Raw genomic sequence first — 27,984 nt, 5'->3', positions numbered from 1 at the left:
TTTCAAACTAACATAATGTAATTCTAAATGGATGTTTGCTTTTACGGAACTACAGTAAATCTGATAACGACTCTTCTCAAAATGTCTGGCTTCTCTCATCGCCAATCCTCATAGCTGGTGTTCAATGGGTTTTAACATCTGCATATTACAAGAGGTATGTTTATCTCACCCTATTTATTGCACCCGCCTCCAAATGTCCTCCATCTACAGTCAAGCAGTTTTATAATCTCCTTCGTCTCCTCTCCTCTGTGCCACCACAGTACTCACTCTGAATGACGCCTGTCAATGCCGCTGAACAACTCCCACAGCTCCTCCGAGCTCAGGATCCCATCAGCGAAATAGTTCTTGAACTCCTCAAACGACAGCTTCCCATCATCTGCATTTAAATAAAAGGGAAGAATAATTATATATCTGCAGAAAGAAGCACACAGGCCCCAGCGATCCTCCCAGCAGCCTCTCTACCAGGAGCGTGGGACGATTGGGCGTGTTGTGCATAATAATCAGAGCAGATATGTCGCTGAAAGCGTGTCCCACTCATCCCCATCGCAAACCCAGGAGCGCTGGCAAGCGGGGCCACTACGGCTGGAACTTCAGGTGAGAATTTCAGCCCCTTCCAAAAGACACCACGCAACGTTTTCACAAACACATGCGAACGCTCTTTACTTAGGTGACTGTCCAAGTACAGAACCCATTACAAACAGCACGGTGAGGACATACCAGGCTTTTACAGAAAGAAAATCTCTCCACTGACTCAAGAGCATTTCCCTTCCTCTCCCTGGAGGACTTCAGCTCCTGAGTTGCATTTGGATCTGCAATAGAAGTAGCTCCTGGAGCCTGCAATTTACCATGAAGGAGAAGAGCCCAAGCAGGGGCGGGAAGGCTCAGAGGAATGATTTATGATTTTGGACTTCTTGGTTTATGGGCGCCAAATTAAAAACCAGGTAACAAACACCAGGGGCTCCAGCAGACGCACAGGAACAGGACCACCCAACCCGGGGGCACGTGTAAACCCCAGACTGAGCGCAGAGACCAAATCAGTCTTGCAAGGGACAGAGAAAGAGTCCAATGGCCCCTGGGCTGCCTGCTGCACAGCTTGATTTGCCTTCTCTTCTCACCACCTGCAGGCAGGAGAAAGGCTCAGAAGAGGCTCTGCCATGTGTGGTTCACGGATGGTGAACAGAGGGAGCCCACCTGAACTGGGGGAGCCCACCTCCCCAGCCCCTGGCCAGGCTCTTTGCTCCAGTGTCTTCCTCCAGGCAAAGCAGAAAAGCATTTTTCTTGCAGCCAGAGAGCTCCTTGCCCTTATCCTCCCTCTTTCAGCCAAACCTCCCAGTGGGGAATGGGCTGCGCTGCTTCACCCAGAGCCGGGCAGGGACGGGGAGGCAGCGGCAAGAACAAAGCACTCACCATTCTTGTCGGCTCGCCGGAAAATCTGCAAGAGAAAACACGACAGGGTTTAGTGAGGCAGCAAGAAGAGCAGTGCGGCTGAACGGCGAGCCAGGCAGCACCCGGCCTTGCCACCGCAGCAAAACCACCCCCCCAAAAACACCTCCCAGAACCCGGGGAGCCATGGAGAAGCCCCAGTACCAGGGCTGCACAGGCTGCTCCGGGGAAATTCCCTTTTGCAAACCATTAAAACCATTTCTCGCCTCCAATGCGCAAAGCTCGCAGCACAGCTGCCACCACCCGAGCCAGCCCAGCACTCGCACCAAGCATCTTTTAGAGAACACAGAGGGAGACGAAGTAGAAAGGGCTTTGCTACACCCTTGTGATAAAAACTGTTTAATTTTTCAGACCTTTAAATGGAAGAACATTAACTGTAAATCCACTCTGTAAGGGGAGCACTTCGTGCATCACCGCTGACGCTTCCACCGGCTGCACCGAGGAGCAGCTCTCGTCCTGCTCTTTGTAATCGCCCTTCCCAACAACCCTTCCTGTGCCACCTCGACACGCACACACACTGTAATTAATAATTAATGAACTAATTAATCTGTAACTAATCGTGCCACAGAGCACAGCTGAAGAGCTGCTCCAATTCAGGGTCTCAACCCAGGTTCCCAAACATAAGGCTTCTGCCCGTGGCCCAGGAGAAAGCTGAGGCTCCTTATCCCTGCCTGGCTCCTCTTTCCCCAATAACTATCGGCAGATCTGGGCTGACCCTGGTGAGGAGCAGCATCATTTCCAAACCCTGGGAACATCTTGCCAGACTGAACAGTACGAGGTTTTGGCCAGCACATCCTGACAGAGCTGACGACAGAAAGCTGTGTGTGTGGCAACTTTCTTCTTTTTAATCAACCTTTTTAATCACCCTGGTTGGTGAAGAAATCTGAAGAAAGATCACAAATGAAAAAGGGCAGGAAAACGGTAAAAAGGACTTTGCCATATTCTTCTCCATGCACCTGCGAAGCGGAGGCCACTGATGAAACCGCCCCCGGACCAGCTCTGCTCCTGCAGGAAAACACATCGCTGCCAGCTGCCCCCTCCACCCCCAGCTCCCTTCTGCACTGCTTTGCTGCACCTTTTGAGGGCACAAGTCCTTGTCTAGTCACTGAAATCCCCCTGAAAAATTGCTTTGAGGTGAAGAAACAACTGCTCGGAGAAACTGCTCACTCCTAAGGAAGCCACTCACTTGCAACTGGACAGAGGTTTTTCTGATGCTGGTCCCAGCGGGGAGATCCCTGGTCCTTCCCGTGGCTAAAATCAGGAGCTCCTGCATGCTGGGGATTTCTCTGGGTTTTACAGCAAAACTCTGTCCAAGCTAGAGGGTTCTGTGCCTCCGGGGTCTCACGGCTGCAGGTTGCCCATGCCAGGGCTCCCCATAGGTCTCACCTGCCTGTGTCACCATGTCACCTCCCTGCCTGGGGGACCCCACTTTCCACTGAGGCAAAAAGCTTAATCTTGTGGAGCTCTCTGTCATCGGAGGGACACGTGGCTCATGCAGTGACATCTCTATGACTCCAAATGTCACCAGGGCCAGCTAGCTCATCCCAAGGGCAGTCCAGTGTCACCCAGGCACTTGAAAAATGCAGATTCAAGTCAAACATTTTCCTCTGCCAGGCTGGTGTTGCTCAGCAGGGTCTGTCTACAGGCTAGGAGGGAGAACACAGTTTCAGGAGGGATCCCATGGAGCTGAGAAAGTCTCTAATCCCATGTGAGCCCAGCCTGGGTTCAGCAGAAACCTCAGCAAACAGAGCTGACACTTCTCCATCACACATGGGACCTTCTGCTCCAGCGGTGCATTAGAAAAGCCCTGCCAGTACACCGACAGCTGCACGAAGCTCAAAATAACTAAATGTGGAGCAAACAGCACAGCTGGGAGAGCCCTGCGAGGCAAGGCCACATCTGCTCCACGTCCGCAGGGACACTGGGGCTCCTCGCTGCCTCCAGCGAGCCCGTCCTCGGCCGACCCCGGCTGCAAAGCGGTGCCTCGGAAAGCACCGCACGTGCCAGAAAACACCAATGGATCCTGTGCACGAGGCATGATCCAACTCCAGCCAAGCCAAAATAGCACAGAGCCACTTCCACACTCCACGGGGTGACCCCCAGTCCCCACGGTGAGCAGGGCACACACACAGTAATGCAGGTAAGCGCTGCTACCTGTGCAAGAGCCCAGCACGGATGGCAGCCCCGGGACAAAGCCAGGGAAAAGTGATGCAAAGCCAGGCAGGGAGCGGGATCGGGTCTGCGTCAGCTGCTGGAGCGGCCCTACAGGCAACCCCTCGCCTGCACTCGGGGGGCTGGCAGGCTCCGGAACATGGGGACACCACTTCAAGCCTGAGAGAGGCATTTTCCTTCACCCCTGGCTCTGGGGCTTGCGTCCAAGTGGCCGCAGCCCCGCACAGTGCCTGCAGCTGCAGACACACTGAGACCAACGGAGGAAGCATCAAACCAGTATTTACATGGGGATGAGTCCCTCAGATTCCGGGAAGGAGGCACATTACAGGGCTTCTCCGTGCCTGCAGGGCAGGAAGCAACCCCGGCTGCTGGACACGCAGCCAGGGACACGCTGGTCGCTGGGGAGGGGACAGCTGCCCTGAGGACACTGTGCTCCGTGACCCACTGCAGGCTAATGCAGGCTGCGGCCACAATGGCAATAAATAGCAGCTGTCCCAGCAGTTTTTTTGAACCCCTCATACACCAAGAGTAAGCAAGCCCTGAGCCGGGGAGGGGACAAATCTGCTGGAGGTCTGAGATGTCTGCACAGAGAAACAACTGCGATGGCAGCACTGCAGTTCGTACCGCGCCTGCAGCGAAGCATCGCAGGCACAGCCTTCCTCCTCCTCCTCACCTCTCCTGAAGGCCAGCGATCTGCGGGCAGGGAGCTGGTGGCTTCGGTCCAGGGGACACACTGGCCACCACCTGGGACGTGTCCCGGGCAGCCGTCCCTCCCACTGCCCGAGGGGCTGGCCGGGATCCTGCCCCGCTGCGGCAGGGCGGCTGGAGACCAGCCAGCTGCCCGGACCCAAAAGCAGAGATGTTAAACTCACCCTGCCAAGCTTCGGGGCTGAGGCCAGAGCAGAGGGAGCCACACAGAAGAGGAAGGGAAGCCGCCAGAAACCAGAAAGCAGCAGCTATAGTTGTTAACACTTCCCATTTTAATTGCCTTAATGATGCCCTGAGGGATAGATGTGGGACTCAGCGAGTGCCTGGAGGAGCTGAGCTGGAACACAGCTGTCACCACCAACCCCCTCCAGCCCATCTTCCATCAGCCAAGTAATTAGTGTGGTTAACAATGCTGGCTGGAGAGCCCTGCAGACTGAAATCCCCTCATAGCAGGAGAGAGACCCCTTACCCTCCGCTGGAAGCTGCGAGCACCACTGTGGCCGAGGGAGCTGCACTTTCCAGCTACTCCCTGCTGATGCCAGCAGGTCTCCCTGACAGAGGACCAGACCAGGCTTGGCGTTCACCTTCCCAAAGTGCTGCCCCAGATCCCCTGCTCCCCTCCTCTGGGATAAACTGGGACACGGGGGGTGGCATCACCTAGACCAGGTCTGGATGGAGACGACAGTTGGCACCATCCTGGGCTGTCCAGGTGCACCCGTTGTGCTGTGCACCACAGCGGGAGAACCCAGCCGCAGGGCACACAGCACCCTCACCATGAGCCTTGAGGAGATGGGGCATGACAGGTGGCATCACACCAGGACCTGTCTTGTGAAAACAAAGACAGCGACTATCCACATCTTCAACCCTCCCAAGCCACCCACAGCTGCTGGGATGTCAGGCTGACCCCCAGCCCACACCAACAGCAGCTTCTTAACAGCTCCTGTGGGCTGGGAGCAGCAGGGATGGGGCTGCAGCAGGCAAGGAACACACTCCATCTGTGGGATCCCACAGCTTGCAACAGCTACCCGGCAGACTTCTGCAGCTTTCCTGCCACACACAGCTCCTGCTCCAGCAGTCACGACAGCCAGGATGTCACGACTCTCCATAAGGAGTGGGCTATTTCTAGCCACTCAGAGGCCCATAATTCAGGAAAAGGACACAACACTAAGCATATATCACGACCCACGCCTTGATTCGCAGCTTCAGGCCTGGAGCAGCAGCCGGGCCCACTCGTTTGTCTCTCGGGCTTGGTCCCTCCGCCGGGGCTCCGCGAAGGGGCATCACCCGACACCTGCGAGCGCAGCCCGGAGGCGGCACCGCGGTCCGGGCTGACCCCGCGGAGGGACGGAGGGGTTGGCTGGGGTACGGGCGGTACTCACGTCGTGGAAGATGGGGAGCGGCTGGCGGCGGGGCGCGGGGCCGCGGTCGGCCGAGAGCAGGCAGACGGCCAGCAGCTCCGCACACGCCATCATGGCCCCGCCGGGAGCGGGCGCTGCGGCGCCGGAGGGAGCGGCGCGGCAGGGAGCGGTGCGGTGCGGTGCCGGAGGGAGCGGTGCCGAAGGGACCGGAGCGGTGCCGGAGGGAGCGGTGCCGGAGGGAGCGGCGCGGCAGGGAGCGGCGCGGTGCGACGCCGGAGGGAGCGGCGCGGCAGGGAGCGGTGCCCGTCAACACGCTGCCGTAGGGACCGGAACGCTGCTGTGAGGAGCAGTGCCGCAGGGCGCGGTGCCGTGCCCCGCAATCCGCTGCCGTACGGACCGGTGCCGTGCCCCGCAACCCGCTGCCGTAGGGAGCGCAGCACCGAACCGCACTCACCCCAGCGGCTCCGCAGCCGCCAGGCAACTTTGCCTCCGCTGAAAGCCCGCCCCCGCGGCGATCCGGTTGGTCGCGGATGGTGATTGGCACCTCCGGCTGCGCCTATGATTGGCGGAGGGGCGAGGGGCGGGGCGGCGAGGATCGCGGGGCTGGGCTGTGGTCGCCACCCGGTGCCGTGGGCTGATCCCAGTTTGATCCAGTGGTCCCGCTGTGGCCCCAGCTGGTCCCAGTTTGGCCACCGGTGGTCCTAATAAGGTTACTGTCAGCCCTACAGTAGTCCTGGTTGCCCCAGTCGGTCCCGGTCTGGCCATAGGTGGTCCCAGTATGGCCACCGTTGGCCCCACAGTAGCCCTGGTAGCCAGCTGGCCCTAGTTTGGCCACGGGTGGTCCCACTATCCCCCGGGTCAGTCTCAAATGACTTGCTAGTGGTGGCAGCTCCTCCGTGCCCGCAGTGCCGGGCAGTCAGTGCTCGGTTCCGCTTCTCCCCGCTGCAGCACGCTGAGCGTGAGGGGGTCGTACCGGTGGCACTTGGTCCCCAATACCTCGAGCAGATCTAAAACCCCCTTCCCACCCCAAGCGGGAGGCTGCAAGGGTGGGGGACAAGCTGGCGGAGGAGGAGGAGGGGGCAGGAGCTGCCTTGATTCCTGCCTGGCACGGGCACCCGGACCCCGTGCACGCAGAGAGGTCCAGGACAGACACATGTCTGTACCGCAGCTTGTCCTCAAAGGTTTTCACAAACAAGAAACAGATAATTAGATGAAGAAACCTGATAAAGCTGTGCCCAGGCAGAGCTTCACACCACTCCCGGAGTACATGCAGCGTGGTGACTTCTTGGGGTGCTGGGCTTCTCCCCGTCTCTCTTGGAGTATCCCGTGATTTCACTTAGGAAAACGGGGGTGCCACTGCAAAATCCCTACCAAGTTTGCCCCCATCTGCACCACCTCTCCCTTCAACGGAACATCTCAAGGCCGAGCTGTTTTGCTGAGCTCGGCTTCTCTTAACCCAGCTCTCAAAACTGAGACACATCCTGAGCCCAACGTGACCAAGGTGCAGCGTGTGCGGTTCGCCCGCTCTCCTCCTCCCCCAGGGAGCCCGCAGCGGCTGCAATGATGCATCGTGGTTATTTTTACCATCTCCCGGCTGCTCCGGGTGCGTGCAAGGGAAAAGAGGCAGAAAAAGCGCAGCTGGGACCCGGTGCGGGTATCCAAGGGCTCCGGGGAGCATGTGCACCCAGGTCACACAGCACCGGGCTGTCCCCTGTCCCCGGGAGGCACAAAGGGTCCAAGAGCTGGAGCTGTTGATGGCCATGGTCAAATCAAACAGCCATCGTCAAATCAAACTAAAGAGGAGGGAGGTAGCAGAGAAATGAGCAGGGGAGGCCCTACAGCAGTGGGGACAGAGGCTCACCCTGCCAAGGGACACGGGACAGCGCTTAGGTGGTGGCTGGACTCTGCTGTGGGTCACAGCAAAGCCCTGGGGGGGCCTTTCCACACTCCCATGTTGCTCAAATCCACGCTTGGTCCCTGTCGGGGCTCCTCAAGGTCAAGACGAGTTTCAGCATGGGAAGGAGCAGCTGGAAAATGTTGAGGGCCAAGTCCAGGGCAAAACTTCTGCCAGTGGCAGGAGGCAGTGGGTGTCCCCAGCTCCTTCCACGTGCCCCAGAAGCCACCAGCAGGGAAGGAGGATTTAGGGGGGATGCCAGCTCAGCTCTGCTCCCCAGGTCATTGGGGCACAGGACAACAACTGGGCAGGAGGAATCAAACAAAACACCGGCTTACCGACATCTCGTGACCCAACGTTGCTGCACCTCACCTCCCTGAGTTACTTGCTTTCGGAAGAAACAAGAGTGGTTTTCAGAGGTGGCAGTACCGAAGCGTGGGGTGGGAAGCAGAAGCAGGCAGCAGCACTGATGGGGACACAGCACCCCAGGGCAGATGTGTTATACCACGGGGCCCTGTAGAGACTCCAAAACCTGCCCTGACCCTCCAAGAAGGGACATTAGATTAAAGGTATAAATTCTGGCAAACTTGATGCTGTGTCAGCACATAATGCTGCTCCCCGGCCACTGCCAGCCTGTCCTGTTGGGCTCCCCTGACTCCTTTGAGCCCAAACCTTGCAGCACAGAGACAGGGGACCCCCAAACCCCTGGGCTCAGTGCCGTGTCCCCATCAGGCACAGCTCAGCCCACAGACACCTGCCTGCCTGCTGTGGTGTTTGCTGGTGCCAATGGAGCCGCCACCGCAACCCAGTGACACTGGGGACCTCCGGAACTGTACAGTCCCTGCAAGGTCCCTGCTGGGGACAGGGAGATGGGAGCGAACAGGAGCTGAGGACCTGCAGGGCACCCATCTCCCATGCTGTGTCCACTTTGCCTGATGAAGAAAATCACCCGCAGTGCAGATAGCTCATAAAACCGGGCAGCGCTTGGGGTCACTTCCCAAAGCTGCTGCATGGCCTTCAGAAACAAGAGCCCCTACAAGAGCTGTCATCTCTTTCTCCAGTGATTCAAAATAGCAGGAGGGAAGCCCCTCAGCTGCATCATGAATCATCCCTGGGAGGCTGAGCAGCTATTTTTGTGGTGCTCTGGCTCACGTGGAGCCACCAACGCGTTCCCCCCAGAGATGTGCTGTGCTGCCGCAGCAGGGGACATGGTCCTGTCCCTGCTGGGGCGCTCACTTTCCTGGGGACCGGGAGTCCCAAGGGCTCATCATCCCATGAGGTTCCCTATTAAGGGAATATGACAGTGGATGCCATCAGAGAGGTTCACCTTCGCTCAGGGGAAAAGGGAAAAGCTGTGTTGCTGCTGCGGGCTGGCTCACTCGCAGGAACAGCCCCAAAGAGTCCAGGGTGGTGGAGTGGGTCCTCTCCCCTCTCTCTGCACCCCCGGGCTCCTTGCTGGGGTCTCACCCTTCAGGCAGCATTGCAGACCACCAGGATCCTCCACAAAAATGAGATTAAAAGGGGAAAAGGAGGAGGGCCAGATCTTGCTAACCGCAGGGATGAGGATGCGTTGGCATATGGCTGGGCTGAGCATCCCACAGTAAATCATAAAAGCTTCAGTACCTCGGTCACCTCAGGTGACAAACATCAACCTTTCAAAGAAGAATGCAGCAGGCAGGGGATGAGGGACTGTGCCCACCCACCCTGGTACCCCTGGGAGGCAGGGGCTGGGCAGGACAGGGCAGCGGGAGAGCTCTTTCAGTTTAATTACCTGAAAAAGCCCCAGTTGATACGGTGACAGTGTGAGAGGGAGCCACCAGCTCATCCCACTCCAGCACAGGGGACAGGCTATGTGTGCCATCACCCTCCTGGCCGCTGGGTTTGGGGACAGGATGGCATGTCCCCTGCTCCCCAGGGAGCTCTGCCGGTCCCAGGTGGCTGTGGGGACGTTTGTCCAGCCACCACCACTGCTCTGTCCCCCCAGCCACTCCCCAAATACATCGGCAGGGTGCTGGCTCCTGCTCCGGACTTGCACCCCTGGGGAGGCACCAACCCTGGGACCTGCACCCTCTGCACCACCCGGCTTCACTCCCTGTGGCGCACGGCTCCTCCGACCCCCTTCCTTATATTTTTCCACCCCAAAAAAGAGAGCGCAGGAAGAGGCTCTGTGGGGTGGCCATGGGGGCTGGGAGTGGAGCTGCCACCATGGATGGGGCTGAGCTGTGCTGGTTTGTCACCCCCCACTCAGGGACACCAGCACGCTGCTGTCCACGCGTCCCTCGGCAAGAACAGCCCCACGGCAGCAGGAGCTGGGACTGGGCTCGGGGATGGAGATGTGAGGATGGAGGCAGGAGGGAGGCTGGGCGGTGGTGACAGCATCGCCGTGTCACCCCAGCACCTGCCGGCAGCCCGGCCTGAACCGGGGGTCCCATTGCCTGCAAGGGGAGTGAGGGGACCTCACACAGCACAGGGGACAACGAGGTATTTATCAAACCGCTCAAAGGAGAAACAGGCAGGAGGAGGAGGTAAGTGCGCAGAGACGGGAAGGAAGTGGCGCGTCCCCGCCTGCCACCGGGGTGGGGGCCATGGCCACCCCAGGCCTGCTCCTGGCTGCTGGGCAGTCCCCAAGGTCCCCAGACATCCCTCCCAGGGGTCCCCGGTGTCCCCAGGAAGGGGACAGTGTGCTGCAGAGTGCATGGTGTACCCAGAGTCAGAGCTGCCACTCGCAGCCGGCTCATCCCGAGTGAGCAGGGACATGGGGACCTTGAGCTTTGCGCCATCAGCTGGTGCTGGCAGCTGCCTCCGCGCAGCACCGAGGGGCACGGGGGTGAACGGGAGCGTTGAGGAGTCACCGGGAGCCCAGTGCTGCTGGGGGGGTACAAACTGGTTTCACATCAGCCCCATGCTTCTGTCATCCTCCTCACATGGGAGCCACTGACACCCCCCGCGAACACTGCCCCAAAATCGGAGCACGAGAGGAGCTGCCCGAGGACGGGGGCTCTGCCAGGGGAGCTGGGCTGCTCCTCTCCAGGGCTTTCCCAAGGGAAAATCCATCCAGGCCCAGCACCACAGGTGCAGAGGGTGGCAGGATCAGCGCCGGCTCACGTCCCGCACACGGGGGCTGTGGAGTTGCAAACACAAACACAGAACAAACCAAGAGGACCAAAGGCCTTCCTGCAACCCCAGGCAGTGACATCGCTGCTTGTGCATTTCAAGTTCAAAAAGGAAAAACCCAACAAAAACAACACACAAAACCACAAACCCCGAAACGAACAACAACAAAAAACCAACCAGACAACCAAAACCAAACAACAAAAACTCCACAAACAAGCAAGCAACAACAACAACAAAAAAGCCACAAAAAATTCAATAGGACCAAAGTGCTTCCTGCAATACCAGGCAGTGACATCCCCGCTCGTGCATTTCAAGTTCAAAAAGGAAAACAAAAACGAAACAAAAACATCACAAAATATCCCCAAACCCTTTGGTTTCTTGGGTCGGGGTCCCAACCACCACAGCCATCCAAGTGCAGCCCCGCACAAGAGACTGGAATCAGTAGAAATCTTTATTAAACACGAAGCTCAGAGGAACACAAGCTTGTTAAAAGGCAGTAAAAGTGAAAGTGTGTCTCCAGCCTGGCCCCGGGGGGGGCCCTGGGACTCCCCTCTCTTCCCCTCTGCCTCTCCCAGCCCCCATGGGCCAGACCGGGGGGGATGGAGCCGAAACGCTGAGTGGCTGCACGGGGAGGGGAAGAAAAGCCTGGGGACAGCGTTGGGTCCTCACCTGCAGAGATGTGCCCCCCTGGGACACCCCTGCATCCCCCCACCCCGAGGGAACATGCACATGGTCCCGGGGCCACCAGCCCTTTCCCCCTCCCGCAGCCACTTGCCACCGCGGTGGCCTCGCCAGCAGCCCCAGTTTGGCTGTGAGCAAAGCTGGGATGTGCTGGTGAGCCCCCGGCGGGACCTTCTGTGTTCCCCCCCCGGCACCAGCATCGTCCCCTGCTCCCTCCTGCCCCTCTGTGTCCCGGGAGAGCTCCCACGCACCATAAATAATAAATAAATACCCATGCTCAGCCGGGCTGCGGGCAGCCCCCCACACTGTGGGGGGGGACAGCCCCCACCCAGCACCCCCCACATCTCCGCCACCCCCTTCCCAGCGTGACGAAACCTCTTGGCACCCCCACTCTGCTGCACGGCTCCCCCCAACCCCCCGGGAAATTAAACGCTGTCCCCAGGGGACAATAATAAATTAATCAAATCTATACACAGGACTGCTTAAAGCTCTGTAACGGGCACCTGGGGGGGGGGCAGTGGCTCTGCCCTAAGCAGCCCCCCACCAAGATCAGAGCCATTTGCGGGGGGGGGTCCCCTGAAATGGGACCCCCAGTCTGGCATCCCCCTTGCAGGGCTGGAGCCAGGGATGCTGCTGGGCCCCGCTGGGCTCGGGGGGCTGGAGGGGTAAGAAGAAAATATTGCAAAAAGGGACGGGAGAGGATCTGCGGTGCTGCAGCCGGAGGGGCCGCCTGCCCAGGGGTGCCCCCCCAGCCTGGCAGCCCCCAGTGAGCACTGGGCAGAGCCTCAGAAGTCCAAGGGCGTGAAGTCCCCAAAGTCACAGTCAAAGAGCTCACTGATGCCCTCGCCCTCCTCCAGGCCAAAGTGGTAGTCCTGCGTCTGCGGCGGAGATAGGTTGATGAACTCATCTGCCAAGAAACCTGAAAAATCCTCCCTGCTCTGGTCCAGGAGGGTGTCCATGGAGGCCAGCGGTGACAGGCTCACCTCCTCCACCGGGCACTTGCTGGGCAGCCCGCTCGTCCCCGCCAGCAGTGTCTCTGTGGGGATGGGAAGCAGCCGTAAATCCCATCATACTTACAAAAACCCCTCAAAAACCAGTTTTTGCCTTCCTGCCTTGCTGAGGTGACCAAGCATCACTCCAGCTCATCGCTTGTGTCAATGGCAGAGGGGCTCACAGCTGCAAAACCAGCAAGAGTCCCTGTAATGTCACACTAACACCCCTGCCCCAGGTCCCTCCTGTCCCCAACCCTGGCTGCCCACCTTGCTCCCCAGGCAGCAGCGGCATGTTCATGTCCTGGGCAGGATGCAGGAGCGGGGAGGCTTTGGGGTGTGGATGGCCGGGAGATGACTCCTCTATGGCAGCTTTAAAGGGGCTCTTGACTGGGCTACAGACCCCTGAGCTGTCCTCGGGGCAGAGGAAGACATCGATGGGGCCCTGAGTGCTTCGCACGGAGACCTGGAAAGCCTGGGGAAAGGGGAAAGGAGTGAGGTGAGGAGGCACAAGGATGCTCGGGGAGCCTGGGCTGGGTTTGCTGAGGGCTGTGCAGACATGGGGAGCAGAGGGTGGTTCCAACTCACCTCCGCTGGGTCCGAGACCTGCAGCTGGGTCTCCGGAGGAGCTTTGATAACCATCACCATTTGTTCTGAAGGGTCCACAATGCTGCGGAGATCCTGGCAGGTCACGTAGGCTGCAGTGTGACAGGTCAAGGAGCAGACACAAGAATGCTTTTACCCAGCCAGGCTCACCACAGGGCTTGACCGTGTCCCCCCGACCCAGGCAGCCCCATTTCAGCCCCGCACCGAAGGATATTGCTGGTTGGCGGGGTCCTCAGTGAGCAGGCGCAGCTGCACCATGCACATCTGGATGAGGTCGTCCAGCTGCCGCTCGGCCGCCTGCAGCTCCCGCAGCTCCTTGTCCAGCAGCCGGTGCCGGCCGGGGGCTCCCACGGTGGCCTGGCTGCCCCTGAGGAGCAGCGCGGCCATCAGGAGCCAAACCCCACGGTTCCCCCTGCCCCACACCATGACTGTCCCCACCTGGGCCAGGCTAAATCCCACCCCATACCCAGGGAACCAGCCTAGTGGGGATTCCCCAGTAGGGCACAGTCCTGGTGTCCCCTCCCTGAGCTTGGATGCAGGCCCACATGAATGGGAAGCCACCACTCCACCCCCAAGCAGATACCCTGGTGACACCATTCTGAGCTTCTCCGTTCCAGCAAGACCCTGCTCCATGCTAAGCCTGGCCCAGGGGACCTCCCCATGCCAGGAGACAGCCAGCCGCACCCCCACAAGCCCGGCCCAGGGACATACAGCCACTGGATGTTGTTCTTGGACTTCTTGGTGATAAGCTGGATGCCCTCCAGGACATTGGTGATGTCGTAGATGCGCCTCTTCTGCACCTTCAGGACCTCTGCCGCCCAGTTGAGGTCCACCACGCCGTCAGGAGACTGGCTCAGCAGCTCCAGGAAGCGCTTGGTGGTGAGGTTCAGTGAGGTTTCATAGCGGGACTTCTCCCCAGGAGACTTGGCACCTGCCAGCCACCGAGGACAAGCGTGATTTAGCCAGCGCTGGAGCTGAGAGGTCCCATAACACCCCCCACAAGCTCACAAGCGGTTCATGGATGAGAGACCAGGACTACCACCCCGAAACCCATCTGCTTTCCCAGGGCAATGGGGTGAGCTCCCCGTGTCCTCCGTGGGAAGGATCGTGCAGCCCAGCGCGGGCTCCAATACCCCTGCTCAGTCGGGACCACAAGCTTGGTTGTGACACCGAGGTGTCAGGCAGGTATTGAGGGGAGATGATGGAAGGTCCAGGTGAGTCCACCTGGGATGCTGCACCAACATCCCACAGGGAGGGACAGAGCTGGTGTGGTGCCCAGAAGATGGGCAGGACAACTGCCACCAGCCCAGGGGACAGCAGCACGGGCTGGACAGAAACAGTCTGGCCCCAGGAACAACCTTTCCGAACCGATGCAAAGGGGTGGGGAGAAGCAGCCAGGGATGAGCCCAGAGGCACAACCCAGGCCGTGGTCAAGAGAATGGGGTGGCTGAGCCCACTGCTCCGGGCTGGGCTGGCTCGGAGGGTCAGGGGGAGCAGGGCTGGTACCTTTAGCGGGGTTCCTGGCCCTGCCCCGGCCCACCGGCAGGCTCTCCGCTATGTACTGGTGATCCGTCTCCAAGTTCAGCTTCCTCTTCACCTGCAAGGGATGAGGCTCATCAGAGAGAACCGCCACTGCCACAGCCCCACTGCCCCCCCAGCGCTGGCAATGGAGGGTGGCTGTGAGGGACCCTCGAGGGATCCCCCCAGGGGCACTGCGGGGTACGGAAGCCCCCGCTCCCAGCAGGACTCAGTTGACAGGAGCAGCTGCCACGCACACCAGCGGGGACACCGGGGGCTGGCCCCACCAGGCTGCGGGAAGCACCCCAAAGCAGGCGTGGGCCTCAGGAGGGGGAGGCAAAGCGCGGCCCAGCGCCCGGGCGTGCGGCTTCCGGAGCGGCAGCTGGGGAAGGGCCGCGCCCGGCAGGTGTCGGCTGCGTGGCACGGCACGGTATGGAATGGCACAGCTGGTATAGCACGGCACAGCTGGTACAGCACGACACAGCTGGGCAGGGTATAGAACATGGCATGGCACAGCCTAGCAGAGTATAGCAGGTTGTGGCATGGCACAGCACGGAGCAGAGCACGGAGCAGAACAGCACGGCCTGGCACAGCACTCTCTAGCACGGTATGTAGCCCGACACGGTATATAGCCCGGCTGGATGCCGCCCAACATCGCACGGCCACGTACATTGCACGGCCCCGCCGGAACCCGCAGGGTCCCGAGCTCCGCAGCCCCCGCCCCCGCACCGCCCCCTCCCCGTCCCTGTCCCGGGGGTTACCGGCGGGCGGCCCAGCGGGGGCCGTCTGGGCGCGGCGCCGGGACAGGCAGGCTGCGGCGTGGCGAAGAGCAGGAGGTCGGTGTCGGGGTGGCCGTCGCCGCCCGCGGGCTCCTCAGCGGCGGAGACGATGAGGAGGTGCGGGGAGGCGCTGCCCAGCAGCGCCGCCAGCCCCGCCGCGCCACCCGCCGCCGCCGCCATGGCTCACATGGCCGCCGGGGCGGCGGGCGGCGCGGCGGGCAGGGCGCGGGCAGGGGCGCGGCCCATGCCGGGGCGCGGGGCCGCTCCGCTCCGCTCGGCTCCGCGCCCGCCGCCGTATTGTTCGGCGCGCCGGCCCCGCGCGCGCCTTTGCGCGCCAAATCCTTTTTGCCGCGAAAGCGGCGCGAGCCTCCCCGCCGCCCGCCCATTGGCTGTGCCTGCCGCCGCGCTCCGCGGGAGAGCTATCCTATTGGTCGGCACCGCCGGAGAGGCGGGCGGTGCCGCCCGCCTATTGGCGGCGAGTGGCCGCGCTGGACGTGCTGACAGGCAGCCAATCGGCGGCGCCGCACGGAGGTAAGGGGGCCAATCGGGGGGCGGGACAGGGACGCGGCGGGGCGCCGCGTGGGTGCGGAGCGGGGCGGGTCGGGGCGCGGCGGGACGGGGGCGGCGGCCAGAGCCGGGAGTGGCCCCGCCACGGCGGAAGGGGTGATAATCCACCCACAAGACACGGCACAGACAGCTCCCACCATCAGCATCTCCTGCGTGCAGGGCGCTGATAACCCGCCTGCTGCATGAGAAGGCAAAATTTGAAAAGGAAAATAATATATATATGTTCATCGTTCTAATAAAATGACCCTACATTTAAAGACTGGGCCTTTCCCAGAGATCACAGAATCTTAGAATCATTTTGGTTGGAAGAGACCCTAAAGACAATCGAGTCCAACCATTAACCCAACCCTGGCACTAACCCATGTCCCTGAGAACCTCATCTCCATCGGTCCAACCCCTCCAGGGATGGTGGCTCCACCACTGCCCTGGGCAGCCTGTTCCAATGCCCCACAGCCCTTTGGGGAAGAAATTCTTCCCCAGATCCAACCTCAACCTCCCCTGGCGCAACTTGAGGCCGTTTCCTCTGGTCCTGGCGCTTGTTCCTGGGGAGCAGAGCCCGACCCCCCCCGGCTCCAAGCTCCTTTCAGGCAGTTCAGAGATCAGAAGGTCTCCCCTCAGCTCCTGTTCTCCAGCTGAACCCCCAGCTCCCTCAGCCGCTCCCATCACACTTGTGCTCCAGCCCCTCACCAGCTCCGTTCCCTTCTCTCAGCTCGCTCCAGCACCTCAAAGGCTTTGTTGTTGTGTGGGGCCCAAACCCAACCCCAGGATTCGAGGTTTGGCCTCACCGGTGCCCAGTCGAGGGGAACGGCCACTGCCCTGGGCCTGCTGGCCACGCTATTCTTGATGCACACTGATGTCCAAGTTCACGGGCAGAATGTGGGTCTTGGCCAGGTACCTAAAACCCCTCTGAGCCAAGCCCGGGGTTTAACCTCTCTGTGCCCCCCATGAGCTGCCCCACACACATCCTCGAGGGCCCGCGCAGTTAAGCGTAGTGGTCCCCAACCCCTGGGCACTGCCAGGCAGGGCTGTGGGCCAGCGCTGGCTCCTGGCCCCATGGCCAACCCCCACCTGCCTGGGATGCAGGAGACGGAGTGTTTTTTCCACCAGTGCGTGGGATGCAGGAGGCATTCACAGCGATGAGTTAACTTCTCGACCGCGGAGCAGATCCTGACACGCCGTGCTCCTGCGCTGGCCTAACAGGTTTCAGATTTTAAGGGATTTTAAGCCAGATACTTTGGCAGTGGCTGACAATTCCCCAGCATAGAGTAACACCGTGATTTCCCTGGATTCCTACATCTTTAAATACACATGACCTTAAATACATCCATGACCAATCGTATCACCTCTCTATGGCTCATTTCTTCATTAGCAAAGAGCAAATAGAAATGCTGCCTTGCTTACAGGAAATTAATGCTGTTAATTAACGCTTGGCCCTTCTAATATTCAAGGGGCCGCTCTCCAGAGCCGTCGCACTGCAATACCATCAGTACTGTGAAGCATAAGCAACAGTTAGACCAGATGTTTGCACACAGTTAATGTTTCTTCCATCTGGGGAGGGGGAAAAAGGCAACCCCCAATGCCGGGCAGGAGCAAAGGGCTGGCAGTGCTCTCCTCCTCCCCCGGGAGCCTCGGCCAGGCGCTTCCTGGGGTGACGCAGGGTTTAGGACACAGCTGCTGCACCAGCTGCTCCTGCTCCGCTCACAAAGGCTTTTTTAAAATTTTCTTTCTCCTCCTAATTCATGCGGGAGCTTATTCGGGGGGAGCAGACTGTACTCTGCCCGCCTCTCCCCCGAGCTGCCTGGCTGCGCTGCAACTTCTCCAAGGCTTTAGTGCTGGCAGCGCTGAAAAAGGGCAGTTGCGAAGACAAATGAAAGGCGAATGCTGGTGGGAGAAGGAAGGGCAGGGGCTTTTCTGGCATGCATATGAGGGAAAGCAGATGAATCCCGTCTCCCACACAGCTGCGGCCCTGTCCCGGCCTTGCCAGCCCCGACAAGGAGCGCAGACACGCTCCCAAGATTAGCTGTCCAGCGGGTGCTGCACAAAGATAAAGTCCTGTCTCCACGGCCCCGCTTGGTCACGAGAGGATCAGGAAGGCGATTCACATGCTTTGTACCCCAGCTGGATTTACCCTGCAGCCATCACTGAGTTTGGGCGGGTTTTGGCACGTCGGGACAGGCTCGGGCCAAGGGGCGTCTGCTGGTCCCAGCGCTGAAGGAAAAGCGCAGAGCGGGGCTGCAGCTGGAGCCGGTATCTACGCTGCAAAATCACCTCCTGGCAGCGGGAGCCGGCCAGAGGAGAGCTGGCAAGATGCAAACCCGCATCCCTGCGCTCCGTTAACCTTACCATGTAGGTGTCCCAGAAGCACAGTTCCTGTCCTTGCCACCCCAGCGTGGTCCTGCTGTCGGCAGTTCCCACATGGACTGCGCTGAAACGTCGCGCTGAACGACGGCGTCGCGTGAAGGGAAGCACAACATCCCCCGGCGTCTCCCGCCAAGGCTCCTGTTCCAGCACTTCGGTTCAGATGATGGTGAGCTGGCAGCATGGCACACGCTGGCTGCAAGGGGACCTGTGGAGGGGACAGGCAGCCGGGGAAAGCCCAGAGCCCCCACAGTCCTGCTATCCCAACCGTACTGCCCTCCACCTCCCTCGCCTCAGCCATCGCCTCTTTTCTATGCAACCAAAGCGATTTTCTGAGAGCACAAATGGAATAACTAAAGCTTGCTTATGGCAGGAGAGCATCGCTGGTTTAGGTGTCTTCTCTAAGATCCCAGTTCCAAAAGCAAGGAACTGCCTGTTCCGTTTCATCTTTTAGATCTGTTGCATCTTTAGATTGGATATTGGGAAAAAGTTTCTTCCCAGAAAGGGCTGTTGGGCATTGGAACAGACTGCTCAGGGCAGTGGTGGAGTCGCCATCCCTGGAGGGGTTTAAAAGACACATAGATGAAGTTCTTACGGACATGGTTCAATGCTAGAGTTGAGTTAATGGTTGGACCTGATGATCTTGAGGGCCTCTTCCAACCAAAATGATTCTATGATTCGATTCTATGATTCTATCTTTTCACAGAAGACTACACCAGCAGTTTTTCTCCCTCAGGTGCTGAGCACAACAGATTCAGCAGTGTTATTTCCTTCTCTTGTATGATGGCATCTGTTATTAGAGCTCACATCAATCTGTAGTCTTTCAGTGGAAGTGACAAGGGCACGGAGCCCACCCACTCCGGCACTGGTCACTGGCACTGTGAACCCAAAAGGCAAGTAAAGTGTCAGAGCAAAACCTGTAGCTCACTCAGAACTTCACTTGGAATGGAAGGAGAGCTCAGGTACACTGTGATGCTTTGAGAGGGGAAAAAAACACTTTAAGACGGGACTGACATCCATTTGGAGGTGTTAATTTGGCTTCTGATGTGCCAGGCCTGGGCGCTCTGGCAGCTACAAAGTAGGAGGTTTTTCTCAGCTCCTCAGTGCTCCCCTCACAGAGGGCCCTTCTGCTTGGGCTCAGGACCCCACCATACCTGCAGTAAAAATGTGTATTTATCCTTGTTTTGTCTAACTATTCGTGTATGTCCTTATTTTGTTTAGCTAACGGGTGAAGCAGGCTCAGAGTGGTGTCCAGCGCCTCGTACCTGTGCCCTGCTCTGCCAGATGCTCCTGCCACAAGCTGTCAGCCCCAAAGAGAGTGTGTGGGCAAGGACCGGGCACGCGGCCTGAAGCGGGGCAGCCACCAACAGAGCTTCCTCCAGCTGACTTCTCTCTGCAACCACTCACCCACGCTCCTGGCAGACCGCAAGGCACCAAGGAGCAGTCTGTCCTGTCACCATGTCACCCCAGGAACACCCAGTGGGACAGACGGACTCTTTGCCAGCTGCAGCGCAAGAGCTGGTCGCGCTCCTTCTCGTTGACACCACGTTTGAGTGTGTCCACTTTGTATGTGTAAGAACCTCCCAGTCTAGCCCCGGTTGGACTCACTCGATCTGAAGATCCGGCCGTGCTAAGCCATCCAAACAATGCCACAGCACCGGAAAGTTCATGCTTCAAAAGCAAAACCAGGGATGGCAGCCCCTCCGATTTGGCTTTGCAGCCAGGATCCTGACCCAAGCCAGCCAGGGCTGCCCTGGTTACAGTTGCTGGTGCGGTCAGAGCAGCACTGGCTACTGCCTACAAGCACAACCGATGCCAAAAATGCACTCTGTGCACAATTTCTCTACATACATGACTAGTAACATGCAATAATTGAGCATTACTTCATATATTTTAGCTCAATAATGACGACAATAAAAAAGACAATTAGTTTTTTTATTATTATTATAGAAAGCACGGTATTGTAATATTCAAAAAGTGATTATACAGAAATAATCTAAAAATGAGTCTGGCATAAAGTCTTAGATTGATGTACTACACCGACTGTCCAAGAACTAAATTCATAGTGGACAGAGCTACTTCAACAACCCACTGCCCCCTCTTTTGCACATTTTAAAACCAAAAACTGAGATATCTCTACAAGCATTCTGATCAGTGTAATTACAAGTTACCTGAGTTTATGTTCTTAGTTTTATTCTGCGCTGTCAGCAAATCAGAGCTTGGATTACACAGCAATTCTGAAAACAAAATATATACCAAAAGCAGAGGTAATACTACCTGTGTTACAGAGCACTTAATTTGTTTTTCCCCCTCCTCATCACCGGTCTCATAAGGAAATGAGACAGATGAAAATTCTTTGAAGTGAAGAAGAAAAGTTACATCCTCCAACAATCTCGTATGAACACACAGTTTGAAAATTCAAGATTAGCACCCCTAAAATATTAACAGCAGCAGACAGACATTATGCTGGAGAGCATTACGCCTTATTTTCTCTCCTCCCTTATCTGCTGGATTTCAAAACCAGCAGCAGAAAACCCAACACGGTCTGCTCAGGTTGCCACGATCCTGGAAGACAAACACAAAGGGAACTGCGTGTGGCTCAGGGGATTATCCAAAGGTCATGTTTGCGCTGATGCAGTGAAAATGGGTTTGGGTCACAGCAGTTTCTCCCAGTGAGGGGATCTGCATGGGGCTCATTGGTCACTCCATCAGCACCAGCCACCCACGGTGGCTCCCAGGACACTCTGCCGTCACAGGGGTCCCCAATGCCACCCGGCTGTGGTCCCCATCAGCAGCCAGAAACCATCCCCAGCTTCTGCCCCTGCCCAGCTCGGTTTAAAGCAGAGCTTGAACTACTCTACCAGGGCAAGAAAGTCTCGCAGCAGCAATACCCAAGCTCTTCTGCGGCCTCTCCCCCGATCCAGCTGTCTGTGGTTATTGCCCAGACACAGGGATGGCGACAGGGACTTTGGACATTGTCACAGTGCGAACACAGGTTTGCACCTTACAGCAGCCACAACCCCCAAAAGCACTTCTCTGTAGCGCTAATTAGACAAGCACAAGTTTTTTCTTTCGGAAACATCCTCCTCTTAACTAAAAGGATCAAACACGGCGCAGAAAACCTCACCTAAACCAAATGTCATGCACCCATTGAATTTTCACCTTTGTTAAATAATGTAACTGTCCCGGAAACGGTTCCTCAGCGATGCCGATGGCCAGCGCCGGCACACAAGCTCACAAGCTGTCCTCCAAAGAGCAGGGAAGCACAGTGGGTATGCCAGGGCAGCATGCAGCGGCAGTAAATAACCCTGCACTTGCTTTGTTCCTTCATAAAATAAATGATTAATAGCTCAGTATAGTCAGTCTGCTATTGAAGGCTTGCTGAAAACTTTTGATCAGTTTGATTCATTAACCTTTAAAACTGCCTCTAAAAGAGGCTTAAAATCCAAAGGAGAAGCATCATTTTAAAATGAACACTTTGATTTTATCCAGAAATCCTCATTTTTGACAAACTGAGCTAAGCGTTGTGACACTTTGCTCCTCTTTAGAGGCACTCAGCATCTCAGAGGTGCTGGGGAAGAAATAACACAGTAAAATAAGTTGATGGAGACAAAGCCACGTTCATCTTAAAATTCAAAACCCATCAGGGCTGGGGGGAGAAAATGACAATTCTTTGTGATTCTTAAGCATCTGGCCGATTCACAGGTGGCTTCCCAACTGTCTCTCTACTTCTTTTGGTTTTAATGCTAATAAAAAAGGAACACAAATGGAGGACTCAATTCCTCACACAATGCACTGGGGGAGGGCAGGGAGTGTAACTTATGTATCCGAAAAGTCTGACTCAGACAAATTACTTCTAGTTCACTTCCTGACTACACGCCCGCATTGTTCCGACACCTCGGGAGCATACGGGGCTCATCCCCAGCTATCTGGTCACAGGAACACCAGTGCGGGCTGGTGCTGTTAAAGAACTGTTCCAATTACTTCCCTGGGGAAAGAAGTGACTTGCAGCTCAACGTCCTGCCCCGGCGCAGCAAGAAAACCAACCGTCTGCATCGCCCGGCTGACGACGGCTGCAACGCGGGACCCGCGTCCGGGACGAGCTGCAGTTTGTCTTCCAGGGACGACAGCTGGTTCCTGGAGCAGAAGTACAGATGGTTTGATGCTCGCGCACAATTGGCTTTGAAAGTGCGGTTGGTGATGGATTCCCAAGAGAAAAAGGGCGTTTTGAAGCAAGGGCGACCAATGGCCACTGCTGCCAGGTTGATACTAAAAATTTGTTGGCTTGCTTTTGCCAACAAGCACACTACGGTAGTGTAAAAAGGACAGGACAGGTCACTTGTCCTTCACATGGCCAGAGAAGCGCTTCACAAGCAGCCACGTGGTTGCAGCGGCAGAACTATTAGAAAGAAATTATTTCGCCTCTAAGGGAATCACAAGCCTTTCTCACAGAAAGGAATGCCAGCTATAAATTACAAAGCTCAAAAACTTCTCACAGACATACGGTTCACATAACCAGCCTCACCATCTTTTGCTACAATAATTATATGTGGTCAGGGATTTGCAAGTCTGGTAGTTCCAGGGAGAAATTCTCAAGCCATGGCTGTGAGATTCTGGAAGGGTTTTCTGAAATCCCATCGAAGCTTGTAGGAATTCAGCAATATTAGCAGAATATTAACATTCTTACTTGGAACAATATTGAGGCTTCTGACATAAAAATAGAGTGCTGCACTCAGGCTGCTTCAGATATCCAGCAGTGCTGCAAACAAAGACACAGTATTTATGAAGAAATCAGACCTCACCTGCAGCTTCAGTATTTTTTCTGTACTTGAATTTTTAAGCTTATCTGCACCAAAGTATTTAACTGCAAAAGAACAAAACCAATTCCTAACTTTTATAGCTTTCCTGGGGTCTGATTAATTACTGATTCGTGTGAAAATTCAAGTATCCGGTACAGACCATAACAGCAGGTGACGTTAAAAGTTGCAGGTAACCACGGACAGTTATTGTGGGCACCAGAGATAAATACATCACGGATTTGCACGGAATAAGCACAAAGCAGCTGCAAGATCTCACCGCGAACACAGGTAGATCCAGCATTAGATTCAGTTCAAGAGCCAGAAGACTCTATTCCTACTCGATCTGAGACACTCGGAACACGATTCAATCCCAAACATCACAGCACCAGTGGATGGGGATGGGAACATTTAACTCTCCCTCTTGCTAACACAGAGAGTGGAAAAATAAAGAGCAAAGCAGCACTCAGAAGATGCAAAATAGTAATAAAGGATCTTAGGATGACAAGAAAAAATTATTTAAGAAGAAACTGAGATTTTTTTTCTACTCAGAAGCTACCTGAACTTACATGTACTGTTTTAGTCCTACCATAAAATACAACAAAGTCCCAGAGCCTGGAGACTGCAAAAGATAATGAAGAACAGCATCAGAGGGATTACGAAACTACAGGGTCAGGCCAGGTCAGGATGGAAAAGTGGATGGGGACAGAGAAAACTAATCTTTTTTAAATGAGAGGTATAAAACGAACGAATAAAATAGTCCCGATTGAGACAAAAGGGAATGGTTAGCACAGGGTGCTTAGTGACTCTCCTATGAATCACCACATAAAGCCACTGTGTCAGGAATTATTTAAATGTATTTTCAACATACATCATTAAGTGAATGGTATAGTGTTATAACAGTGGTATAGTCTAAGTGCTTTGTACTATTAACAGTTCATGTTATTATTTTAAAGGAATTTTTGTTCTTTCTCAACCATCTAGTCAATCTTCTGTCCAAGTGTGTGCTACGCTATCCCTGGGGCTCAGCAGTGTATTTTTAAGGGGAAGATTCACTCGTATTTTCATCTGTGACCTCAACCTGGCTCAGCAACAAGGCTGCACAAACTACAGGTGCATTCAGTTTGATTACAGCTAACACATGGAGGGCAGATTCCGGACCTAAGAGAAACCCATGTGCTTATCTTCCACCAAAATAAAAGTGCTTGTTAAAAGTGTTGCTTGTTTCTCCGTATAAAGCAGCCAGTGTGATATCCGAGGGCGTGCAACGCGCCTCAGCCTGTTTTCAAAGGAGCTTAAGTTGCGTAACTGTTTTTGGTATTTAGTTCAAGCAGCTTTTAAAAACTTTACAAGTAAGTTTAAAATAATTACATGGTATTAATTAGCGCACTTTGCAGAGGGACAGATTCAGCCCAAATGCATGAAAGAAACCGAGGAAAAATAAGTCCTTCTGAGCCTGATTTACCAGGCTTGTACCAGATTATCTTAACAGTTTTATTCTCATATATCTTATTGTCTCCCTGAGGAGAAAACCGCAGGGAAATTCTCTTAAGGAGCACACAACTGTCCTTGTAATAGTTTAAACAAGATTTCCAGTTATCCACAGAAATCAAGAAATGATGTCCCAGTTTTCAGACCTGAGCAGGTCCCTCACTCCCATCACGCTACGGTGAGCACAGCAGCACAAAAACTGGTTCTGTCTTGTGAGCATTCAGACAATCCCTAGAACATTCTTTTTCATGATTAGACATACTCCCCACTTACTGTTAGGCTGTCATTTTGTAAGTATATTTAGTGTCTTTAAAAAATGAAAATACATACATGTAGAGAAAACAAGGCCACTTTAAACAAAAAAAAAAAAAAAAAGACTTATTTTAACTCAAGATTCCCAAGGCATTTTACTCTCACTGAGGACTGAAACAAGTTTCTGTGGGGTATTTACTTGCTCTAAACAGAGCTAAGAGAAGACTAATCAGAACATTTTGGCCAGGACGCAAGAGGCAACTGTGCTTGATAGATGTTAATTAAAAAAAAATCACCAGTCAAGAGCAACAGAATAATCTTAGCTGCTGGAAGGCGCCATCCCATTCAAAGGTCTTTTACAAGGAACCACCTACTTGCTATCTGTCCTTTTGTTATAAATGAGAAAGTCAGAAATGTCATGCCATACATTACTGTCATCATACAGGTAGGTCATGGAGGACTGCAGAGAAGGCTGCAGAGTTTCCCGGTGATATTCAAAGAGCCAGAGAACTGTCCCCCATATCAGAGCAGCCACAAGTGGGAAGGGATCCTGCTTTGGCTGTGGGATGTAGCCCTTCTCCACGGCCAGCCGAGACAAGCCGAACAGGATACGAGACAGCAGGTACATAATGATCTACATGAAGAGAAAACCCAAAGAACATTAGGTGAATACTGGCCAGGTAAAGTGATTTAGAAGCTACAAGCCAGGCAAGAGGGGTGGAAACAATTCACCCCACTTAGCATCAAACAGGCTGTAGGTTCACGTATCAAAGTCTTTATAACTGGAGATGTTCGTGTCTTCCCTGTGTCCTCAAAGTCCTGCTTCTCTGCTGTGATCTAATTTAGCAAACAACAAGTTACACTTGATGCAACGAATCTTTGCCGTTGCACAACTTCTTTGCTCAGTCACTGCCACCTCAGATGCTGCTGCTGATACAAGAGTCCCAGAGCAGCTGACAGCGCAGTCACACTGTCCTGCTCGGCAGATACACACTTGGTAGGCTGGACACAGGGTAAAACCAGACAGGAGGTGTGCTCTTGCAGGGCACTACATAATTAAAACACTTTTGATTAATCTGCATCTGTGAGTTTTATTTACTGATTAATCTGTGACTGAGTGTTAACAACCAAACTTGCCCTGAGCAGCTGTTGTCAGTTAAACCAGTTAAGTCTGGCTCAGTAACCAATCGTGCTCTGCACTCACATTTGAGCTGGAGGGTTTGGCCCTGCAAGTGAGGGGCACATGCAGGAGTCACCCCGCTCCAGTGACACAGGGGTGACCCAACGGCTCTGGCTTGCGTGGCTGTCCGCCCACCTTCCAAAGTATACGAGCGCAGCTCTGGAGGTAAAACTGGGCTTTTCGCTCTCAAACTGCACACACTGTTCGCAGAGACACACGACCCTCGCTAGGATTTGAATACAGAGCAGCCAAAACCAGAACTTGTGCAAAGAGGAATAGGATAAAAGAATAACACTACACGGTAAGAACCACCAGAAACATGCCAGGCCATACCAACCACTTTCCTGGCACATAAACATCCATCTTTTGGGATTTTTGTCAAGGAAACTTTCAACAGACACATTTACCTGACTGTTGATGGGATTGTTCTCACCGAACACTAGCCAACCTCCAATGCAGGCTGCAAGGAAAGAATGAAATGGAATTTTTTTCCCCTGTAGCCGGGACTGTAAGGCCATCAACCCCTTGTAGGTGAACACAAAATATGCCAAGTTCCGGGAATGAGTGTATGTAGCCTGAGCAATCGATTTCAACTTCTCTCTTAAACTGAAGAAAAGAAACAGACAATTAGAAGAGAAGAGCAAAAAGGCAACACCACTGCAGTCCCTCAGCCTGCACACTCCACTCCTCTGGCCTGTTAGACTGGCAGGTCGGGTACCCCACAGAATATCTGCTTTGTGAGGGAGGACAAGTCCTGCACCTCTGGCTCACCCATCAGAACATATTCAAAAGCTCTACCTAGGCTGTGGGCTGTGCTTTTGACTAATTCTATGAACAGCCAAGGAAACCTTTTGTTTTTTCCCCATTATTTTTTCATGACTTTTTGCCAAAGTGCAAACCTCTGGCATAAGCAGGGAAAGCCACAACGTGCTCTGCTATAGCTTGGCTTCTCTTATTGGAACGCAGAGCAGAGTGCTGCCGTTTGCTCCTGCTGATTACTCTTCTGGTTCTCATCACCATTGCCCAGTGGCTGAACCCTGAGCACGTGTATTTGTGTATGTGTGTGCATACACGTAACTATTGGAACAACAGGCTACAACCACGGCTCACGCATCTTTCTGCTCTTTAAGTCCTCTGGAAACATGAAGAATTGGATGTTTGAATGAAAACGTTCTAAGCAGCAACACAGAAATACAGAACCAGGGTTTGTACCTTCCACTCTTGAACAGGAACGTCATCACCAGGGCATGCGGAGCACGAATTTTTGCTCCGTAACTGCAAAAGGGAACAGATAATTCAGACTTTTTGTATTTTGCTGTCAAGCGATTGCATTTCTATTCTCTTGACAGATAGAAGATGCTGCTTAAGTAACTATACATTACTTTTAAGTCAGCCCAGCAGCAGCAGCGCAGCAAACCCGGAGCCCAGGCTTAACAGAACACGCACCCCAACAAGCCAGGCCCAAAGGGGACCCTGAACCCTGTTAAAACCCGGATGATTGGTGAGGGAGATGGAAACGCCTCTCCCGAACCTGTACCACAAGAGCCCCGGCCTCCTCACAGGACAGGAGGCCACACGGTGGCCTTGCCGCTGCCCTCGGGGCGACTGAGCCCAGACAGAACCGAGACACCGTCCGCGGCCCCCCTCCCGGGCCCGGCCCGTCCCCTCCGTCGCCCCACCCCGCACTCACACGGCCCCGTTGCGGAAGCCCTTGAGCACGGCGAGCGCGGCGCGGTACCGGCGCTGCAGCAGGAGCGCGTTGGCGGCGCGGAGCAGCGCACGGAGCGCGGCCCCGCTCCCGGCCATGGCACACCGGCCGCCGGCAGCGAGCACGCTTCCGGGCGCGGGGCACCGCCCACCGCGCGCATAGGCTCTCTTGGCTGTCCATCGGCGCTCTTGGCCAATAGGCGACATCAGCTCAACCGCTCATTGGTGGGGAGCGTCTAGTCTACAGCCAATGGGGAGGGCACGGCGCGTCCCGCCCATGTCCCCCCGCTGAGGCGGCGGGGCAGCGCTCGCCGCTGTCGGCCCCGAGGGGCTGCCCGGCGCGGAGCGGGTCATGGGGCCGGGGCCGCGGG

The 27,984-nt window shown here is 55.7% G+C and overlaps 3 protein-coding genes across 3 annotated transcripts in view; all 3 read right to left on the bottom strand.

Moving 5' to 3' along the window:
- The window catches only part of NECAB3 (N-terminal EF-hand calcium binding protein 3), a 28,021-nt gene extending 22,226 nt beyond the window's left edge, over positions 1–5,795 (bottom strand). Inside the window, exons 1-3 of the mRNA XM_065645790.1 lie at positions 5,703–5,795; positions 1,408–1,432; positions 268–376 (exon numbers count right to left, since the gene is read on the bottom strand). Coding sequence (XP_065501862.1) covers positions 268–376; positions 1,408–1,432; positions 5,703–5,795 — 227 coding nt within the window. The remainder of the gene's footprint in view (positions 1–267; positions 377–1,407; positions 1,433–5,702) is intronic.
- Positions 5,796–11,850: 6,055 nt separating this feature from the next.
- Positions 11,851–15,442, bottom strand: E2F1 (E2F transcription factor 1). The gene is made up of 7 exons (XM_065645810.1): positions 15,245–15,442; positions 14,472–14,562; positions 13,677–13,896; positions 13,180–13,332; positions 12,948–13,062; positions 12,630–12,834; positions 11,851–12,406 (listed from the first exon to the last, which is right to left on the bottom strand). Exons 1-7 carry the CDS (start codon positions 15,440–15,442, stop codon positions 12,156–12,158), a joined length of 1,233 nt encoding a protein of 410 aa, XP_065501882.1. The 3' UTR covers positions 11,851–12,155.
- Positions 15,443–20,103: 4,661 nt separating this feature from the next.
- PXMP4 (peroxisomal membrane protein 4) lies at positions 20,104–27,774 on the bottom strand. Its single transcript, XM_065645809.1, is given in 5 exon segments — positions 20,104–25,360; positions 26,314–26,512; positions 27,119–27,181; positions 27,597–27,717; positions 27,720–27,774. Coding segments are annotated over 5 exon segments (702 nt in total). The 3' UTR covers positions 20,104–25,096.
- Between the last annotated feature and the right edge of the window lie 210 nt (positions 27,775–27,984).

This window comes from Caloenas nicobarica, chromosome 15 (assembly GCF_036013445.1).
Source record: "Caloenas nicobarica isolate bCalNic1 chromosome 15, bCalNic1.hap1, whole genome shotgun sequence".
Classification (NCBI taxonomy): Eukaryota; Metazoa; Chordata; class Aves; order Columbiformes; family Columbidae; genus Caloenas; species Caloenas nicobarica.
Note: the sequence above shows the minus strand (reverse complement) of the source record. Positions and strands in the feature narration are given on the sequence as shown.

Coding starts and splice junctions, on each gene's coding strand:
- E2F1 (XM_065645810.1), bottom strand. CDS start 15,442: ATGGCGGCGGCGGCGGGTGGCGCGGCGGGGCTGGCGGCGCTGCTGGGC. Junction 13,897..14,471: donor GGCCAGGAACCCCGCTAAAG/GTACCAGCCCTG, acceptor GGTGGCTGGCAG/GTGCCAAGTCTCCTGGGGAG. Junction 12,407..12,629: donor GCTGCTGCCTGGGGAGCAAG/GTGGGCAGCCAG, acceptor CCATCCCCACAG/AGACACTGCTGGCGGGGACG.